The 19,636-nt window shown below is 40.5% G+C and overlaps 1 protein-coding gene across 6 annotated transcripts in view; it reads right to left on the reverse strand.

Annotated features, from left to right (window-relative positions):
• The window catches only part of ptpn4a (protein tyrosine phosphatase non-receptor type 4a), an 84,989-nt gene that overhangs the window by 23,461 nt on the left and 41,892 nt on the right, over positions 1-19,636 (reverse strand). For all 6 annotated transcript variants that reach the window (XM_074657517.1, XM_074657516.1, XM_074657513.1 and 3 more), the window contains 8 exons: positions 13,532-13,639; positions 11,702-11,744; positions 11,010-11,088; positions 9,332-9,376; positions 8,126-8,178; positions 4,985-5,105; positions 3,291-3,378; positions 1,289-1,377 (listed from right to left, as the gene is read on the reverse strand). In XM_074657517.1, the coding sequence (XP_074513618.1) occupies positions 1,289-1,377; positions 3,291-3,378; positions 4,985-5,105; positions 8,126-8,178; positions 9,332-9,376; positions 11,010-11,088; positions 11,702-11,744; positions 13,532-13,639 (626 nt within the window). The remainder of the gene's footprint in view (positions 1-1,288; positions 1,378-3,290; positions 3,379-4,984; positions 5,106-8,125; positions 8,179-9,331; positions 9,377-11,009; positions 11,089-11,701; positions 11,745-13,531; positions 13,640-19,636) is intronic.

The raw sequence follows: 19,636 nt of genomic DNA on the forward strand, positions 1-19,636 counted from the left end.
AAATCTGGCTGGGAAATGACTGAGATGTGATCTCTAGTCCATAGAAAGACAGTGGAGCTGCTAACAGTGACTGTGTTTTTAGTAGGAAAATATCAATGGAGAAAGCTTGTTGTTTTCTACTTTCTTTCTACTTATTCACACCGGAGAGCTGCCAGGTTTTCTGCTGTTGCCTACAGAGTAGCTCCACTGAAACTGTTGGTTTTCAGCTACCTTGCTTGCGGGCTTGATTCGTTTAAGCTTAACATCCAATCAGAGTGATTTCTCTCACCGATGGGATTCAACATGCTGAATCGGCCGAAAGACACTGTCGCGAAAACTAGGCCGACAGACACTCACCGACGCCGGACCATTGGCTTGGTGTGTCAGAGCCTTTAGGCCTAGTCGTACATGGTCATTTTTGTAAACAGCGTTCTTCCTTTGTTCTAAAAAAAAATAAAAAATCACGTTCACACAAGCGCGTTTTCTAAAAAAAAAAATCTCTGTCCAGATGAAAACGCAAAAACACAACTGAAGCACTGTCAAGCCAGTGGGCAGGTTGGGCCACACACACATACACAGGCGACGGAGTCTGTGTTGTGGGAGTGTTGCATTGGATAAGTAGCAGTGACCTCCGTAGACACCTCTGTTCCTCAATATAGTGGAAGAGTAACTGTACATTTATGTGTAAACATGTAAAAAGCAGGTTATTTGGCCACGTCATGGATGTCTTAATGCTGCTGATGGACAACATGTCACTTCATTACTGACGCCTCACAAAGGAGATAACAGTGCACACTCAAACCTCGGTTTTCCCTGTCTACATGTCAACATTGAAAACAGAGTTTCTGAAAATCTTCAACCTGGCCGGAGTTTTACAAAAGCCATTTGGGTGTGGACGAAAGCACAAAACTTACAGAAAAAGCTACGTTTACAAAAATACCCATGTACGTGTGGACAAGGCCAGAGTCTCCACTTCCGCTGCTGCACCAATGATTACACATCCACTAAATCCATCGCCACTGCAACTCACCCCAAAACTGCCTCACTGAAAATAAATCGTGGACGAAAGCCAACTCTCTAAAACTGGACTGTGACAAATCTGATATGCTCATCACCGGTCCCAAAGTTCTCACCAAAACCACCCACAACTGCTGCCTCACCATCCACAACTTCACTCTGCCTTCCTCAACACATATTTACAACTTTGGAGAAAGTAACCTCTCAGCGGAACAACATGCAAATCCCACCTGGAACCGGCAAACTAAATGACACGTTGTTATGTTGTGTGCATGATATGTGTGTCACTCACCATGGGAAATAGTTGATCCGTACCCTGTTCTTGTAAATAACAATGCCGGCGGACATCACCCCAAGAAGTATCTCTGTGTTGCTCTGGTCCTGAGGAGAGGAGAAAACAGAGTGTGTAAAGGAGAGTGTGTAGTGAAGCAGAGCCGAACAGAGACACAACAACAGTACGCAGAAAAACAGAGAGGCTTCCTCAGTGCTACCAACTGAGTAGAGGTTAATGAGACACTGAGAGAAACCCACACAGATGGAAATAAGAATCTGTGTGGGACCAGAAGAGAGTTTGTGAGGAAGGACGGGATCAGGCCAGGGTCCAATAGACATCTACGGTAAAATAAAAGAAGACTTTCTAACATGTTTCGACTCTGGTCCCTATTGATTATCTCATTTAGAAATGTAATTTTATACAGTACTTCGCTGTACATCCTGCATGTGCAATTTGATACTGATGATGACAGAGAGCTGAAACATGTTCCTCTTGTGCTGCTTTATGATGACAACACAATTGATTATCTTAAAGTTTTAATCAATAATTATAAATAGACTAAACTGTAAAACCAGCCTGGAGACCGTTAACTACCTCAGATTGACATATTTTGTTCATGATGGCTCTAGATGGTGACCACAGGAATGGTTTCTTTCTTGATTATTCCATTGCTGCATACATACATACCATAAATGGGTTTAACCCTTTACCATGCCACCCTCTGTTTTTAGAGGGTAGGGGTGGGGGACAGGGGATGTTCAGCGGTAGATAAAAAGTCAACACTAGATGTTACATAGAAGTGGTATACATCATCTGAAAGCTGGGAACCTGAAGATTAATTTGAGATGCAGCTCAGCACTGTGTGTCAAGTTGTTCTAGTCATAAATCAGAAATAAAAATGAATGAATGAATTGATTAATTAAAATAAATTGTGAAAGGGTTTAGAACATTATTATCTATTATGTCTCATAAGTTGTTGCAGCTATTTTTGGATTGATACCATTTGTTACACCGATTTGGTGCTAAGTTTAACCTTTTTTCCACTTGAGAATTGATCGAAATTATCAATAATCCCTCCAAAATAGCACATTAAGTCACCAACACCTTGAGGAACACCATAGAAAAAGCCATGCTGTGATTTGGTATAAAAAAAAAACGTTTGACATTTTGAGATTTCTGCAAGAATTGCATTTTTCGGCGATGGGATGGCGAGCGCTTCTGTTGTGTAAACTTCTCAGAAACCCCGTTATTGTAAATCTACCTAGGAACACCATCCATCCTCTGAATGCTCTAGGTCTCTAGTTTGTGGCTGTAAAGTTTCACGAGGCTGTGATTACCCTAGAGGTCACCACAGGAGTCTTTTGTTTTTAATTCAAGTGTTGTCTCATGTGAGGCAGTTATTTTTTTTTTGTATGGAAGTTCCAAATAAAAGAAAAAAATAATCAAATGTAATGAAGTATGGCTGTTTTAAATAATTTCTTAATTGAATTTATAGAACATTTGGTATATACTGTTACCGTGATATAAAAAGGCATATACCGTGATAAAAGATTTGGCCATATCGCCCGTCATCCAATAGAAATACTAAGACAGCAATATGTTGCTGTTTCAGTCAGAGCTGAATGTAAATGTGTGGCATTTCTGCTAGACGTGGGCATCAACATCAACTGTACACATTGCAGCTCCTCCAACCTGTTCCTCATTCCTTCTCATCTGCTGAGGGAATGAAAACAGCCTTGGATCAACCATGTTGTGACAGATTGGGACTTAATGATATAAACTGTGATACCACTGGTCGGATGGACTACATGATCTAGTACTGCTCAGGGAGAGGGAGGAGTGAGACGGCCAGAGTGAGATCATTGATCACATGTCTAACAGGTCGGATGACTTTTGCTGGGAATAAAACTATGAGGCACTAGACAAACAGCAACACAGAAACTCAAAACGTATATACAGTACAGCCGTCTTTAACACACCAAAACAGACCAGTGTTAACGCAGAATAAAAGCTTACTTACCCTTGCATAGTGCAGCTCTACCCCGTAGAGCTCCAGCGTCCGTGCTGTGTTCAGATAATTAAACTCTGACTGGGCAGGAGATAGACCACTGAGAGGGAGAGAGAAGGGACGGGTACAAAGACAGATGGGGATGGGAGGATGTGTGTGGGAGCAAAGGGAGTGACGATGACGACAGGGTAGGTAAGAAAAAAAGAGTGTGTTAAAGAGACATATGGAGAAGGAGAGAGGAAGGGAAGGGCACAAAAACAAACATGAGCGATCAGAGATAATGAATGAATTAACAGCAGGGAAAAGGTCAGATAAACTGTGGCATAGAAATCATTAGTGTGCGTATGTGTAAGCGTAACAGTATGTTGTGAATCTTACATATTAATCAATATATAATTTAACTAATTTGACAGGTCTCAATATGATGCACATTTCGTTGTTGTTGTTTGTCTTTTGGCTGCTCCCGTTAGGGCTCGCCACAGCGGATCATCTGAGATTTGATGATCCACATGTTTGATTTGGCACAGGTTTTACGCTGGATGCCCTTCCTGACGCAACACCCAACAACTTTACTGCAACAAATACAGCTGTTTGTGTTACTGTGTCACTACAGATTTTCAACAGAGTTAACAGGCAATGCAACCCTTTTACAATCAAATTAACAGACCAGCCCTCAATGTGTGAACATATACAATACAATATCATCGCCACAGACCAAAGAGATGGTCACATTGTGGGGGGGGGTAGGCGATACATGGATGTCAAGTATCGATCTAATGAACCTCTTAACAATCCAATGCTATTCTGTCTAACAGGGGTTGTAGCGGGGCTCAGTCTTAAAGGTAGAGTGAAGATACTGGTATCATATTAAAATGGAAAACCTACCATAACCATGACATGTTAGCTTGTCGGGAAAAATGCTAAATAACGCTCCAAATTTACGCTAAATTTTGGCAAGGATAATCTGGCATGGCCATTTTCAAAGGGGTCTCTTGACCTCTGACCTCAAGATCTGTGAATGAAAACTCTGAGATGAACAGAGTGAAAACGATATCTTAGTGATAAAACAGATGTTGACAAACTGCATAACTTGCAGTTGAAGAAAAGGTAATAAATCGAAATATATCTTATCGCATACTCAGCGTATCGCAAAATGTTGAAAGTCGCAAGAGGATCGTATCATGACTTATGATACCGTATCGTGGTAATATTGTATCGTGGGGCCTCGGTGATTCCCACCTCTATAAGACTGTGTGAATAAATATCTTAAAGAATATGTCAAAAACTAAATGCCAGAGGAATTTAAATGTGGCTGTAAAAAAACAAAAGACAGTAGGATCAAAAATACAGCTTTTTTTACTCACAGATGAAGAAAGGAGTGATTGTAGATAACAGGATAGAAAGATAAAGAGTGAAATGATCCCCAGATCTCTAACAGCGTTTCAGATTTGATTTGGCATAGCTTTTACGCTGGATGTCCTTCCTGACACAACCCCCAACAGCAACAAATGTCTCTGCAGTGAAGATGAACTGCCACTTTATCTGGACATAGAGCAATCTGTTCAAGGCCTGGAAACCAATTCATTTTTGAGTGATTTTCCTGCCACATGCACGGCAGAATGTGTCAGTTCCTTTTGTGTTTTTTACTTCTGAATGTGTGTGGGATCACTACTGTGCTGCGCTTTGTTTTGTGTATCTCGGCGTACCTGTGCTGCTGGTGATGTTTGGCGACCTCTTTGTGGAAGTCTTGCGGAGGGGCGGGCATGAAGCAGAACTCCGACAGATAGCCGGCTGTATGCTCCGTTTCACTGTAGTCCCCCAGCTCAGCTAGAGAGAGAGAGACAGAGAGAGATTGATGTTATATCAACGCTCAGAGAAAAGAAAGTAAGTCACAGATAAAGGCTCTGTGGAGGTATTTGTGTGCATGTGTGAATACAACAAATATCTTAAAGAACATGTCAAAAAAACTAAAAGGCAAGTGTAGATGTTTCTTTTCTAATGAATTGAATATTTCATACAGCAGATGGCCAGAGGCATTTAAATGTGGCTCAAAGTAACAAAAGACAGTAGGATCAAACATACAGCTGTTTTACTCACAGATGAAGAAAGGAGTGATTGTAGATAACAGGATAGAAAGATAAAGAGTGAAATGATCCCCAGATCTCTACCAGCGTTCAGAGCCCTCAGAGAGAGGAGGAGCTCAAAGCGAAGCTCCAAAGCCATTAGCTCGCCAGCTAGCGGTTGAAGCTCAAAAGCATCAATTTACTCAAGTAGTCCCCCCTGGACTAACCTGCTAGCCGCTAGCCTAAGCGTATTGATCAATGAATCAATTCAGGCTCACCCGCTTATTGATGCGCACACGCCTCCAGGGAGAAATTTATGTACAGTCGATAGCTTACATAGAACAGTGGGCTAATGTTAGTTTTACTTTATGCTGCAGTTATTACTTTAACAAGGTTCAATGTTAACACCAATGAAGCTCAAAGACCAGCTGACGACCTGATCGCTCTCTTTATGTATTCAGCTATTGATGTGAAATCGATACTAGCTCCAGCTCAGGCTCCTTATAATGATGCTATTGACCAACGCAGCACAAACAAGACATTCAACTCTCCATTCGTGATGATGGATTAACGTGCATTGTGGGTAATTTAGTCCAAGTGTGTAAGCGCGTGTGTGTGTATTTATGCTTTTCCTTTATAACAATTACCATTTGACAGAAAAACTGAATGTATCCAACATTCACCACTATCAATATGAATACATTCACAAAAGCAACATTATGCATCTCAATGAAATCCAGCTTTAAGGCCGTCTGCATTTTTTTTGTGTGATTAATTTGCACGTCAATATATTTTTATTCGAACTGTTGTTTTTGTCATGAATACAGTCACACAGAACGTGAATATTACATGGCGAAAAAGCGTAATTCTTTTACAGAACAAGTTTGATTTTTCTGAGCTTTCTCACCAAGAAAAAAGGCATGCCATCAACTAATCATAATGTGTGGAACAGGTTGAGTTGCGCCTTTATTTATAAAGATTATGAAAGTCCAAACCAAGACGGCAAACTTTATTACTCCTTTCAACCTTGACAAAGGCAGCACAGACCTGATCCACTCCTTTCGTTCTTATCTTTCACAATAAAAGCCCTAGACATATAATATTTGCAAAGTGAGTATTTCACATTATTTTTGTGTCATTTATTCATCTTGCTTAATCTTGTGTAAAGGCCTTTAAAGAAGTTTATTGATGAACATTTTTTGTATAGATGAAAAGCTGAATTACACAAGCTCATATCTACCGCTTTAAAATAAACAAAAAACAATTGTTATTTCAAGATGTTTTATAGAGGACCTACTATGTTTTTGTGCTTTTTCCCTTTTCTTTAGGGCAGACGCTCACCGATGGCCCCATACTGTCCGCCGGCCGACTGTCAGCTGGTGTGTAAGGGCCTTTAGTGTGTTATATAGTTTTTTGTGCATGTAAAAGGTCTGCAAAGTTACAAAGTCCATGCCAAAGGGAGATACTCTCCCCCACAGAATCACTGCTCCTGACCTGCCTGAAACGCCTTGATTAAAGTCCCGCCTTTTCTTCCGTAACGTGGTGATGTCACCAAGTAACATACTTGCATAATACCTGCCTAGCGGCCAGTTTAGCACGCCCTCAAACAAAGCTAGTTAGAGCGGAGCTGGAGTGGAGTCCGAAGAGTTTAGTTTGGTTGACCTATCACAACAGAGTGGGCCAGCTGACCAATCAGAGCAGACTGTTTTTGTTTTTTTAACATTAAACCATGTAAATATGTTCTAGTAGAAAACCAAATACAAGAATGCAGCTGAAAATGAACATAATAAATCCTCTTTAACCAAAATGCCTTATTTCCAAGGAAGTGGTTGCTATGTTTTCAGACAGTATTTGTTCAATTTTAAACAAGAATGTAGGTCTACTGGGTGGGATTTGTGGTGTTTTGAGAATGCGAGCTTTAGTGTGGGATTTAGAGTGATCAGTGGGCCGAGCTAACTGAATTAGCAGCATAGCAGCTGCTTCAAGCCGTTTTCCCCAAAGCAAACATTTATCTTCATAATCTGGGCTGGCACTGAGAGAAGTGACGACATGGACCTAGCTACAGAGAGTGTGTGTGTGTGTGTGTGTGTGTGTGTGTGTGTGTGTGTGTGTGTGTGTGTGTGTGTGTGTGTGTGGGGGTAAAAAGCAGTAGTGTCATGATGGTGGTAGACTAGGCCAAATCTCTTCTCTGACCTATATACTGTAGCTGTAACAAATTCCCCACAAAATATGGCAGGAGAGGTGGAGGACAGAAAGCGGGAGAGGGCGGAGGGGAGGGGGGGTTGTGAGTGTGAAAAAAAGGGATAAGCAGAAAGGGATGAGACAGACTAAACACAGATAAAAGAAAGAAACAGACAGGCTGCGTGACAACAATGAGCAGCAGTAAAAGAGAAAGAGCGAGTGACACAGACAGACAGAGCAGTGTGTCAGGAGTCATTATTGTGATGACAGAGGGGCCCAGTCAGCCTTTAACCCAAACGCTAAATCACAACAGCACATTCCCATTCGCCTCTCTACCATATTTGACCAATAAGAAGATTTTTTACTAGTCTGACTGTAAAAAAAACAAAAACCACAATCACATTAAATATTTATATCACTGCAAATAATATCAAATATCACCACACAGCTTAATTGAATCATAATGGCTTCAGAGCAGCAGCTATAAATGCACTGGAGCAACCACAGCCATTACATTTAACAGTGTGTGGAGCTAAAGGGAGGCCTAATGAATTGCCTTTCCATCGCTGTATAGAGTGGATGTATCCAGGGAGCGCTACTTACATTGAACAGAATAGGACGCCAGCAGTGCGGCTGTGTTGTGTGGACAGGGCAATCTGGAAACCACAGGAACACACACACACACACACACACAAAGAGACACACAGATAGTCAGCCTTGGATCAATACAAAACTGCAATTACTCATCTTTGATAATAACAGTAATATTGAAAAAAAACAAGATAAACCAAAATATTGAAAGAGCCCAAGAGAGACAAAGCAGTAAAGCTTATCATCACTGACAATAATGAGCTTGTATGTATGCGTATTAGGGGTGGGCGATATATTGAATATACTCAATGTACTATGGCTTGTTCTACGTGGGAAATGACTATATTGCGAACATCGAGTACAAATATTAATTGTCACGTAATATTTTTAAGCCACCGGCATGAGACTCGCTTTAGTGTTTCGCTTCTCCCGCAGCTCTCTCCCTCTCACAGACACACTCTCCTGGGTGAGTGTGTGTGGCGTATGAGCATGGATGTGCATGTGAGGCGTGTGTTTTTGTATCCGGAGGGAAGCAGGGAACAGGAAGAGAGCCTGGAGAGAGCGGAAGAAGTGACGCGCCAAAGGGAGTTTATATATGTTGGCTGGAAAAGGTTTGAAAAAGACGGTTAAACTAGCCGTCACGTTGTTTTGAGGGTGCGTGTATATATTAGGCATTACGGTAAAGGCGTGTAAGAACTGGTTCCAAAATAATAGTTATCTTCCGGTGAACTTGATAGACAGTTTAACATAAATTTAATAAGTCAGTCAGCCAATAATAAATAAAGAAATAAAACAAAGTTAATAAATATAAAATAATAAATAAAATGAATGACTGACTGTATTTCGGAGAAAAATTGGGATTTCAGTTGTGTGAATAATTAGTCAAACTTAATAAGAATACATTTCCAAAGACCAATTTGACAGTACACCGCCGAGTGTTCAGATTAGTTTGTTGATTACGTTGGTATGATCATACTCATGAAAGAGTTGAATCAAACACGTTATTTTAGAGAAAACATGAAAATATCAAGATATATATTGTTTATCGTTATATAGCCTAAAAATATTGAGATATTATTTATAAGCCATATCGCCCAGCCTTAATGTGTATGCATATAAACTCATATTTTCTCCAGTCATTCACCTCTTGGCCGAATTTAGACCCACTAACGCTGTCCACCAACGCTAATAAACCTAGTACCTATTGACGACACTCACCTTCCAGTTACTATATCCTGCTTGATCTGAAGATAATATTGGTACCTGAGGGGGGGACAACACACAGCATTAGGATAAAAGACACCAGTGCACTATTACCGCTGTTTAAATTGAATATTATGTAGAGACAAGCAGCCAACAGATGCCTGCTGGTCAGATTATAATGTGAAACTTCTGATGGCTGTTATGTAAAATGAACGGACGCCCTTCAGCAGAGGCCTTTGTTTAATTAGTAGTACAATTTAGCTAATTTGCCATAACAGAAATAATGCAAAGGGGAAAGAAAGGGCTTTTCTTGTCATGTGTTTTTATAACAAATATCAATGGAAACAATATATACTGTACATGTAAACTGATATGATAAAGGAAGACTAGTTATATTACTGAAAATATCACCCTACTACTACTAGCAATACTTTAAGGAGCCATTGTTATCATCAGTATTGTTTAGCCCAGTGTTGCTGTGTACCGACTACACCTCCGATGTCATAACACATCGTCGACGAAGCTGTCAGGAGTGCGTTTGTTGTCGTGTTTTGACTGTACAATACATCAGATCAGCGTGTCAGATCCGAGGCTCACCATTCACTGTTACGATCCGTATAAAAACTGTTGATAAGACTCAGAGAGCGACGCCACGGCTGAGATGCTGAAATAAACACCAGGCGGGAAAAAAAAGAGGCGACACGGCGCTGTGACGCCTCCTCTGCATGTTGTTTATGTAGAACGCAGACCTTATGTTTGCAGAACTGTGGGCTGGAGTCCACTTTACAGCCTTGATGCACAACACACTGGTGTCTTATTTTCTTTAATGAGCCTGCGTCAGCGAGACAATGAGCCCTGGTTATCATAAAAACATTATTTATATCATTACTGTGTTTACTTAACATCCACAGAAAGGACATACCTTTACTTTTTAAATACACTATACAATATGTTCTTTCTTGCATGATTTCTTTTCTCTACTCTTAGTAATTGTACAAATTCCTCCTGAAGTAACAGGTAGCCAGCTGTTTAATCTGATGATACATCTGCTCTAAAAAAATACATTTTGTTGCTGTGCATAATTTCTAATGCAGATTACAATCTAATTGACATTTGTATATTTATTACATGAATACAAAGTAATGAAACAGCGTTTTTTACTGGCTCGCTGCAAATTCTCCTGCCTTTTCCCTCACCAAGGGTGAGGCATTGCTGTTTTTCGCCGGCTCTATAGCGCAAGCCCGTGTGCAGAACGGCGCCCCTTTGCCGGAGCTCTTCGCCGGTCGGCAAAGTCTCACTTTGGGGGGCATTACGTGACCAGGCATTAGCAATCCACCTGACAAGGGCGGCTTCAATCACAGGTGCTTTCCCTGTGTGCATTCGCTTTTTATTCAGAGAAAATGACTTTTTTTCCCGTCGTGATCTCAATGTGCATGCAGCACCAGCCTCAGGTATCCAGGCAGAGAGTAGTCTAACGTAGTTTCGAAATGTTTTTCCATATGTTGTCATTTATGAAAAAGACCTAAAATGAAGACTGTAAGAGGACTACTTGATTGTTATAACTGAATTATTTTTAACAGCGTTTGTATAGGAATGATTCTCTCCCGAGATTTTTTATCATCATTGTAACCGTGATCACTATAAGCGGTTTCCACTGTAACAGTCTTTTTCTCTGTAAAATGAACACTCTTACCGTGTGTATTCTTCCTGAAGTTTACCGGGGTCTGTCACAAAGAATTTGACTCTGAAGCTCAAGTTATAGGGCGACCCTCCTGGAAAAATAATAACGAACAATTAGAGGGGAAAACACAACATGGCAGATCTGTGAGTGGATCCAAACTGTAAGTGTAAGCTTTTATACTGTAATTTCTTTTTTTTGTAACTGTTACAGGATATAAAAAAGTGGTATAAATGACTCGAAGTGTAAAATAAGCAAGCCTACATTTCTACAAACACACCAATCTAACTGTACTGTGTGTAAAACACAATATCCCTGTGGTTATTCCTCAATGAATCAATCACTCAGCATAAATACAGAGTTGAAACACAGTTCAATCATTGCTGGAGGACGACTGCGTTTCTCACTCGGGCTACTTCTTAATTCCTCTACATGTTACAAATTCTATTACTCATTATCAAAAAGGAAGAGCAGAGTTGAAATGAAGTTGAACCATTGCTTACAGCAGATTCTGAATTTTAAATCATCAGTGTGGACAAGAGACTTTAGCTTGAGGTGGATTTTTAACCTTCACTGCTGCTTCAAACAGCTGGTAAATTGTGAAATTCAAGCAATCGCGTTGGACTTGAATGAACCGCCTTTACTTTACGATTTTCTGTTGACTCTGGACTTGTTAGTTAAGGTGGTGTGTTGCGGATTTCACCTACTTTTCAACTGTTTCCTGACGGGCTTGTTGGGATCGAGCCAGCGCTGTAAAAAATTGATTGAGAGACACTTAGAGACACCTTCCAGAGCTAAATTATTCACCACAGGTCACTCACACACCTGACAGAGAAACACTCAAACACTGTCCACATGGATACAAACATATCAATATACTAGTCACACTGACATGCAGTAAATGTACATTCTAGAGAGTTATTTACACACAGTCATGACGTATTTGGTTTTATGAGACTGATCCAAATACAGAGTGTCTCTAGAGTCCTCTTGTAGGCAAACACACTACCAAACAACACAGGTTTGAAGTCAGTGCACCCACACAATGGATAAAGGCTACGTTCACATTCAACTACGACTGTTTACATTCGAGTTTGAAGTGACCCATATCTGACATCAGTGTGAACGAATCTCTTCTCTGAAGCGCCTCACTTGCAACCGATACCGTCACAACACATGGGGGGGCTCCCCCTCGGTCCGAAAATACACACTGGAGTTGTTGGAGTCCAGTGACTGCCAGACTCCATTAACATATTGCTCAATTTAACAGATCTAGGTTCCCCGATACACAGATGATACTCCTAAATCATAACGTATGACTTTGTATGACTCCTAAAGAGAGACTTTTCATTTCGGCTGATATTTAACTTTAACAGATCTTCTGTGAACTGAGTTAAATAAACTAAAGGAAGATGTGTGACATCACGAAACACCACCAGTCAGCACGTCCACGCAATTTTTATAACACATGATTTTATTAAATCAGAGTTCTGCTTTGTGAAACATGTGAAAAGTCTGTTTGATAAATCAATTTACATTGTAAATGACTGACGAGGCAAATAAAGTCCTCTGTTGACATATTGTTAAATTGAACAGAGCCGAGCTTACCGGTACACATCTACACCTTCTAAAAGATAGTTCATGATTTATTACGACTCATAAACAGACACTAACTCATTCGAACATGATTCAACATAATTTGCACAGCAGAGATATATCTTAAATCTTATTTTAAATTCTAATTTTATTGTATTTTTTTTCTTTTATCTAGTATAAAGTAGTTGGTATGTACATTTATATAGAGATTTGTAAATACGGTGTTTTGTGTGAGTGGTGCATGTTTTTTATGATCTATGTAAATTGCTGCTTTAACACCGCAATTTCCCTCTGGGGATCAATAAAGTCAGTCTATCTATCTATCTATTTAATTCGGTATTAATTTTAGCTCCATGTAAATTGAATAAACGGGATAAAGATAAAGCTCATCTGCCTTAACGACGCAGTTTGTAACTGCTAATTTATTAAATCAGAGTTCTACTGAGTGAAACATGACGCAGAATTTAGCAGAAGAACTCTGTAATGTAGAAACAGTCTTTTTTTGTCAGATAATAAATATAATCAGTGTCTGATTGATGCACTGTCACTGTGGAGAGAGAAGTTCTTCTTCTTCTGTAGTTTCAACAGACCGCTCAAACACTGTATGGTGAGTGATCAGCACCTGCGCAGTGAAGTATAACGTGGAAAAACACACATGAATTTTGATATGAGCGTTCTCACAGCGGTCGCATGGCCAGTCATCTGATACCTATCGGATTTAGGACCACATACGAAAGTGTCCCAGATCTGATCGGAAAAAATCTGATTTCTGTGTCACATGTGAGCAAAAAAAGAATCAAATTTGGGCCACATTTGCTTGTAATGTGAACGTAGCCTAAGACAACTTTCTTCTGCCATATTTTATAGCTGAAACATCCTACACCTAGTCACATTCATTCACTGACACACACACACCTATAGATTGATAACATCATACTCACTGGCGCATCTAAGGAGTCATCAGCCAAGTGCAGGCCAAAGTAGTCTCTCTCAGTCAGCTCCAGGTGCTTAAAGACAGCATCCAGCAACACCTGTCCATGATCCGACTTCTGCAGAGAGGGACACAAATCACACCATGAATTAAAACTCGTTTCTCAATGTCCATAAAAGCAGAAGGAAGAGATAGACGGAAAAAGACCTCTGAATCACGTCCTCGCCATGCTCCTTGGTGAGAGGTCACAAGAGAAACACTGAGGTCACGTGAAATAGACATCTAAATTATTTAAATGCTCCGGAAAAATTTCACCACGTTCAGATTCATGTGTGATTCATCCATGTTAAGCCTTATTTAATATCTTTCTAACCACACGGGGAGGAACATGTATAAGGAATTAAGTTGATGCGTGTCTGTGGGCTGTTGTCGTATATTTATCTATTTCACTACGTGGTTGTTCAGTGACCGTGTAATGCCATCTGACATCAAGTTACACACAGCCATAAAAAACACATATGAAACATTGTTAGCTTGTAAATTTGACATTAAGAAATACATAGAGAGGTGTTTAGAGCCATTAACATATAGATGTACATATGAGCTTGTTTAAATGTGACCTCAGATTCACCAGCTGTCTTAAAGACAACAGTAACATTTGGTGATTTGTCTTGTTGGGTAAGCATCTGATCATAACATCAAACATATTACATTCACATATAGAAACTAGGGCTGTCCTCGACCAAACTGACACAGTCTGTCGGACACTTGCTATCATTACGTCAGGTAAACAAACAGCTGTCAACCTCGCAGCTAAACTACATGGTGCGGTGGCTACAACAGTAACTCTCCCGCATTATCGTGGCTCTCATACATCTTTTCCTTTTTATTCATTTTTTTTAATCATTCATACATGATAGTAATAGTAAAGCCCTAGGGAAGTGAGCAAGAAGCGGGGGGAAGGAGCGCAGAGGGTATCAGGGTTGACTCACTCCTAACGAGGCTTTAACAGCAGTAGATTGCTAGCAGACACACACATACACACACACACACACACACACACACACACACAAACACACACACACACACACACACATCCACACACACACACACACTCACAGAGCGCTAAAAGACTGCCGGTGATCCTAGAGGGCTGCCATGTCAACATGTCAACTGTCAACCATCATTCCATTCGTTCCCCACACACACTCTTTACTCACACATGCTGGGCTGGAAAAGTGTGTCACCAGGGTAAAGGGGCGAGGTGGACGAGAACACTGTGTGTGTGTGTGTGTGTGTGTGTGTGTGTGTGTGTGTGTGTGTGTGTGTGTGTGTGTGTGTGTGTGTGTGTGTGTTCTCCCATGGGAGATCTGATGGAGTTACACACTCACACTGCCTCCTTCTCTCTCAAAGTGGCGGCAGGATCAGGTGTGAATTTCTGCTCCACTTGTGGTCCCACAGTTTATCCTCTCGCCCTTCCTACTCTCTCATGAAGCGATGGGATATTAATGATCCGTTTCATAAATGATTTCTCCGCCTCTCATCCCTCTCTCTCCCTCTTTTCCCTTCGTCTTGTTTTTCTCAGTGGCTCTAGGAAATTCCTTTTCTTTTACAACCTCGGTTGTTTTCAGCCGCTGACTGTTCCTACCGTTATTATGACATTTAACCCACTGCTTCCATTGCAATGATACAACAAAAATCCATTTGTTTAAAAAAAAAAAAAGGGTATGAAATCCAAAATGTACATTACAGTCATTCATTACGGTGTTATTATTATTGCATAAACAGTCTTCTTCAGTTAAAAAGCAAATAATATAAAGCACGAAGCAGCACTTCCTGTCCAAAACCTTTTTAAAGCAGAACTTATAGATTTGAAGTTACTTAATCATGTCAAAGCAGATACTTTGAACTCTCAGTCTCTTCTTTCTCGGAATGTTCCTCTTTCCACGTCCCGCTTTTATGGAGGCTTGACCTCAGACAGACGGTGGTTTCAGTCTTCTTTCTTTACTCTTTCACCACACTGCTTTGTTTTTTTTCAGAGTTCCTCTGTAGTAAATTTCTGACTCTTCTGTATCTGCTGCTTTCTGATCTTTTGGCAGATTTCATCAAACAGTTGCCCACACATCATCGTCTGTGTTTATTGATAAGTTTCCAGTTAGTTAAAGGCAGCAACCAGTTGAATTGTTGCTACGTTTTTTTTTTGGAACAGATAAAAAATGTGTGATTAATTTGCGATAAAATATTTTAATCGATTGACAGCCTGAGAAAACACTGAAGTGGACTGAAAATATCTGACACTGACAGACAAAATAACACACAGTTTATTCAGAGACAAACTGTCTGTTTGATTAACTAAAAAGAGCAATGATTCAACCAGCGGACCGGATAGCAGACTGGGGTCACACACACAAAATGAGGAAGTGAAAAAACATGCAAGCCTCTAATATGATGTTTCCCCATGTACGGCTATTCATAGACATGTCTGAGAAACTATGTGTGTGTGTGTGTGTGTGTGTGTTTGTCCACTGCTTCCCCTTTGTATGTAGCAGCTTTTCAAGTTGGATGTGGGAGCCCTCTGTGCACTTTCTATACTGCGCTCCCAGGAAACCCATCGCCACTCTGTATGTGTGTGTGTGTCTGTTTATATACATGTGTGTATGCGTGTGTGTGTGTGTGTGTGCTAGCCTTTTCTGGTATTCTAACAGCATGCGAGCCAAATGTGCAATGGCAGCCAGTAAAGAAGCAAACAGCAATACACTGTTACACACTTTCACAGGATTCTCTCTCTGTACTTTAAAGGCTGGCCCACACCAAAAGATATTTCAAATCTTAACAGTTTTTTAAATTTGTGAGAAACGCCACACATAACGACATGTTATGTTAAATTTAATAGATTTGTTCCTATAGTGTGTGGAGAGCAGCGATTTGGCCAAAACAGAACACCACACTAACAGATTCACCCATAAACAACAAGAGTCCCGACTAAAAAAAACAGGCTCAAACGTGACTTTATTGTAAACAAACACTGCGGACGACAGGCAGGAAGAATTAGCCATGTTAGCTTTGGCACTACTTTGTACTGAAAATTCATGAAGGATGGACGAAGTCATGGAGACACGTTAAATAAACACTTGTGTTGTTGCCACAAATCAACAAATTGGTCCTCCATTTCTCGGGTCCATCTTACTACTACCTTATGCTTCGCGCTTTGCATCAGCTCATGCATGAGCTCATGCATTAGCTCATGCATGAGCTCATGCATTAGTGGCGGCCAACATGATGGCAGTTGTTGTCCTTCCGCTTCAGTCAGCTTGGTTCTCAATTGGCTATCGTTCTTTCCCGCGTGACTGAGTCATCGGCTGTCCTCGGGGTTCCCCACATACAACAGGATATCCGATCGTAAATATTGAACACTGACCATCGTCGGGAGGGGGGGGAATCGGGCCTAAAATCGTCTTGATTCTCGTGTAGTGTGTACCCGGCATTACACAACAAATTACAGCAGTAAGCTCCATACTGTGGATAGTTCATGTGCTACAGTGAGAGAAAGAGTCACAAAGAGCAAAGATAGAAAGAGTAACAGAACAAGTACTAAAAGGAGAAGAAAAAGAGAGAGAAATATAGGGAGAACAACAGACGACTGAGAGTTGGTAAGAGGAAGACAGAGAGTCTTAGAGGCCCACAGAGAGAGAAGAAGAGAGAGCGAGCAGGGAAAAAGAGAAAAGGAGTGATTGACGATGCGGTTGTGCGAGACAAACGCTCTTTGTGTTGATCTCCATCAGTCCAGTAGCACCACTGACTGAAATAGTGTCTGTGTGCGTGAGAGCGAGGAGAGAAGAAGAGGGAGACGTGGTGATAGAGCGCCATCAGAGCACAAGAGACCGGCTGAGAGAGAGAGAGAGAGAGAGAGAGGGAGAGAGAGAGAGAGAGAGAGAGAGAGGGAGAGAGAGAGAGAGGGAGAGAGATGCTCTGATAAGTTTTTCACCCTGAGGGTTTATCTAAAGTGTTGGAGGGGAAAAGAGCCCCAAACATCCATCACACCAGACGGACCCGAAATCCAAAGGTGGCGCTCGAGGGAAAATCAGTGTGTTTTTTATGGCAGGTTAACAAAAAAAAAGTGTGACACGTTTATTTCCCTCCTTATTTCTTTTCCTTCCACAGGAAACAGCTGAATGTGCTGCGTGTACGTGTTTGTGTTAAACAATGATGGAAATTCAGGAATGCGTGAGGCAGCTTGTCCAGACAGGAAGAGGACTACGTGAAGGAGGAGTTGTTCACATCTACCTCTCTCTCTCTCTCTGTGTCCAAAACACACACACAATTCTGGAGAAAACTCTGTTAACTAACCACAGTCTAAATATCAACCCAATGCTTTATATGAATCCACCAATGACATTTACAGAGGTTATACATAGTCTTTGACACTTGAGTAAAGGAAAACACCCCTACTGTCACACAGCCAGGTTACATGTTACAGCTGTGATGGAGCTGAGGTAGGCCTGACAATTGTAGCCCCAAAAAACAGTTAGTGAACATTTTCAAGGCTGCTAAATATTAGTATGCCTAATCTACACTCACATCTTAGATAGCTCATTGATGTTTGTAACAAGAGACTTGCTGAGTTTATCTGAAAAACACAACGGCGTATTAGGGCTATTGCAGGTAAGAAAGAATGACTATGAAGCCGGGGGAGGGAGATAATATTCAGAGAAAAAAAACTCGGAATTTCCGAGATAAAAGTGGTAAATTTACGAGAAAAACTTTTACAAAGTTATAGATTTATCAAGAAAATATCTGATATATATTGGTGGCTCAACTGTGGCAATGAAAAATAATGTTTTTTTTGTTTAAGGTACCACATTGCTTCACTTTGCACATATGCCAACGTTAAACACTGCGGTAACGTGACCCGTTAAGTTCAAAATATATTATATTGTAGAGGACTCTCCATCCATCCATCCATTGTCATCCACTTATCTGGGGCCGGTTCTGTTTTGTAGCTGTTCTTTCAATCATATCACAAGATTAAATGATTGATTGATGTTCCATAACAACTGGGCAAACTCCATCTGTTGACGAAGATCATACGATATACTGTAATCAAATGACCCCCTGAATAACTACTGAATGGACCTCGTGGTGAGGCTGTTTTCTGGAAAGCCCGTCTAAAGGATTAAATCCTTTCTTCAGATTTTATCTACAAAAACAACATCATCTTACATATATTTATGGATACACAAATAGGAAACAACTTGAGTAGCCACTACCCACTTCTGGAGAGAGAAGGAGCTCTGTCCCACGGCCACACCCATCCCACATCACAAACACAAATATACTGCTGAGCCTTTCAGTTTTCACACAAAGTCTAACACATAATTAAAATGAAATAATTTTAACAAAAACACACAGAGCGGTTGTAGTCTATATTTTGGCTCAGCCAAATGTTGAAGCATTTCATATTAGGACTGTACTAAAAGAATAATGAGATAATGGGATGATGGGTCATTGGTCAGCTAAAGGGAAATTAATATATTTAGTGGAAAAAACATTCAGCTAGCTTCAGTGATATTGTGCTGGAGAAAATGTAACATGACTGTAAAGCTTTACCTTTTGAGATAACGCTCGTCATTTATCATCACTCATCAGTGTGTTGTTTGTAGGAAAATATGTTTATATCAGGCAGCTACCAGGTCTGAAAAGTGAAGCCAATGCTGAAGTGCCTTAAACTTGCATTCTTTCTTTTGCGACTCCTCTGGTTGCAAAAAGAAGTCTGATTGTATAGAAGTCTATGAGAAAATGAGCCTACTTCTAACTTGATTTATTACCTCAGTAAACATTGTAAACATGAGTTTATGGTCTCAATCGCTAGTTTCAAGTCTTATTCAATACAGCATGATGTTCATTTAGTAAATTATGATCCCATTTATAGTCAAATAGACCATAAAGCAGGGATGCTTTAGGGCGTGGCTACCTTGTGAATGACAGATTGCTACCACGGCGTTGCCCAGTCTGGGAGTTGTTCGTGTTTCCCTCTTAGGACTTTGACCCTTTCACAGTGTGTTTTTTAGTCACCTAAAAATGTCTTATTCAGTGTTGGGTTGTACTTTGCTCCACC

The sequence above is a fragment of the Sebastes fasciatus genome, chromosome 14 (assembly GCF_043250625.1).
Source record: "Sebastes fasciatus isolate fSebFas1 chromosome 14, fSebFas1.pri, whole genome shotgun sequence".
Taxonomy (NCBI): domain Eukaryota; kingdom Metazoa; phylum Chordata; class Actinopteri; order Perciformes; family Sebastidae; genus Sebastes; species Sebastes fasciatus.